This window comes from Rutidosis leptorrhynchoides, chromosome 3 (assembly GCF_046630445.1).
Source record: "Rutidosis leptorrhynchoides isolate AG116_Rl617_1_P2 chromosome 3, CSIRO_AGI_Rlap_v1, whole genome shotgun sequence".
In the NCBI taxonomy this organism is placed as follows: Eukaryota; Viridiplantae; Streptophyta; class Magnoliopsida; order Asterales; family Asteraceae; genus Rutidosis; species Rutidosis leptorrhynchoides.
In genome coordinates, this window is record NC_092335.1 from 685,958,989 (window position 1) to 685,961,043 (window position 2,055).

General features: G+C 37.6%; 1 protein-coding gene across 1 annotated transcript; it reads left to right on the plus strand.

Moving 5' to 3' along the window:
* The first annotated feature begins 364 nt into the window (after positions 1 to 364).
* Positions 365 to 1,364, plus strand: LOC139902696 (uncharacterized). The gene is made up of 2 exons (XM_071885301.1): positions 365 to 931; positions 1,119 to 1,364. Exons 1-2 carry the CDS (start codon positions 365 to 367, stop codon positions 1,362 to 1,364), a joined length of 813 nt encoding a protein of 270 aa, XP_071741402.1.
* Positions 1,365 to 2,055: the final 691 nt, after the last annotated feature.

Below are 2,055 nucleotides of genomic sequence, written 5' to 3' on the forward strand. Positions count from 1 at the left end.
GCAGAGCGTCAGACAAAGAAGGTATTTACAACGGGAGTAAGGTAAAAGCAACACCTGGTAAGAAAAAAGACCGTTGTTGGTTAAATCTGAGAAGATGGAAGTCCTCATCAAGAATGTTGAATGTTAAAGGTGTTGCTAGGGTTCTGAGGTTATCGAATCAACCCCTAAGATCGACTTTCTCATCTTGTAATGCCAATAGCTCGACTCAAAACCCTAATTGAAAGGGTGGCGAGTCCCTGTCTAATCCTTCCCAATCGCAGGAGGTGAAAGAATATGGACAAAAGTTAGGCCTCAAATGGAAGCATAAAGCTTCCAATCAGTAAGTTCTCTTTAATTCTCTGTCCTTCGTATAATATTGTTTCCAATGAAGATTATTGCATTTAACATACGTGGTTTTGGGTTCGGGACAAAAGATGACAAATCGGGAAATTTAAGAAGTTTGATAAACAAAGAAAAGCCTTCTATCATAGCACTTCAAGAAACTAAATTAAAGACCATGGATTTCAATTGGGTTAGATCAGTTTGGGGTTCAGATGATTGTGATTTCATACAAAGAGAAATGGTGGGCAAATCGGGTGGTCAACTTTTAATTTGGGATACTAATCAATTTTTGGCAGGGTCGGTGATTGGGGGTGATTATACAATCGGTATCAAAGGAAAGTGGGCTGTTTCGGGGTTGAATTGTGGTATCGTTAATGTTTACGATCCACATGATGACCCCGGAAAACAAAAACTTTGGGCATACGTATCTACTTTGGTTGACTCGTATTTAGATGAAGCGTTAGTTCTATGTGGGGATTTCAATGAAGTTAGAAGCGAAGACGAAAGATTTAATTGTGAATTTCTAGAATATAGGGCGAAAAAGTTTAACAATCTCATTACGGATTCTAGTTTAATTGATATTCCAATGTTGGGACGTATATTTACACGGGTTAGTGATGATGGGCTCAAATATAGTAAATTAGACCGGTTCCTTGTATCGAAAAAATTTCTCCAATCTTGGAGTGATTTAACCGCTAGTGTGTTGGACCGGCTCCTCTCGAATCATTGTGCCATTACTCTTAAAAGATGAAGAAAGAAATATTGGTCCGAAACCGTTCAAAGTGTTTGATGCATAGTTGGATGATGTTGAAGTGGAAGATGTTATTCGTAGTGCGTGGGCTATTGGGGTACCGGTGATCGATAGAAAAGATTGTACATTTAGAAATAGGCTTAAAAACGTTAAAGTTAAAATTAAGGAATGGAGCAACAATAAATTTAATAATCTTGAAGGCGAGATTGAAACACATAAGTCGATTGCTCAAGCCCTTGAACTAAAGGCCGAGCATACGGTTTTGGATGACGTAGAATTGGAAAATTGGTGAAATGCTAGAAAAGTGTGGTTTGAGAAAGAGAAAATAAAGACAAGCATGCTAAAACAAAAGGCACGTATCAAATGGGTATTGGAAGGGGATGAAAATAGCAAATACTTCCATTCGGTTGTTCGTAGGAGAAATAATAAAAATTGCATCGTGGGTTAGTAATTGATGGTTGTTGGAAAGACGAGCCGGGTGAGATAAAATTCGAAGCTTTTTACCATTTTTCTAATAGATCTAAAGAAGTTGATTGCGTAAGACCAAGCTTGGAGGATCTTATTTATCCGACACTTTCACCTATGGAGGTAAATCTATTAGAGGATAAATTCGAGCTAAAAGAAATTCATGATGCCATTTTTGATTGTGGTAGTAATAAGGCTCCGGGGCCGGATGGTTTTAATATGAGATTTTTTAAAAAATATTGGGATTTAATCAAGGGTGACCTTATTGATGCTCTTAATTGGTTTTGGGAGAACGAGGATATTTCGAGAGGTTGTAATGCCTCTTTTGTCACACTTGTCCCAAAAATAAAAGACCCGCAAGCCCTTAATGATTTTCGACTCATTAGTCTTATTGGTAGTTATTACAAAATAATTGCCAAATTACTTTCTAATCGTATTCGTAAGGTTATGCCGTCACTTGTAGGTGTGGAACAAAGTGCGTTTCTAAAGGGTAGATACATTCTTGATGGGGCGTTAAT

Excerpts from the sequence above, each read along its gene's own strand:
- LOC139902696 (XM_071885301.1), top strand. The coding sequence starts at position 365 with ATGAAGATTATTGCATTTAACATACGTGGTTTTGGGTTCGGGACAAAA. Across the intron at positions 932-1,118 it reads TGGGACGTATATTTACACGG|TTGGATGATGTTGAAGTGGA; the intron begins GTTAGTGATGAT and ends TTTGATGCATAG.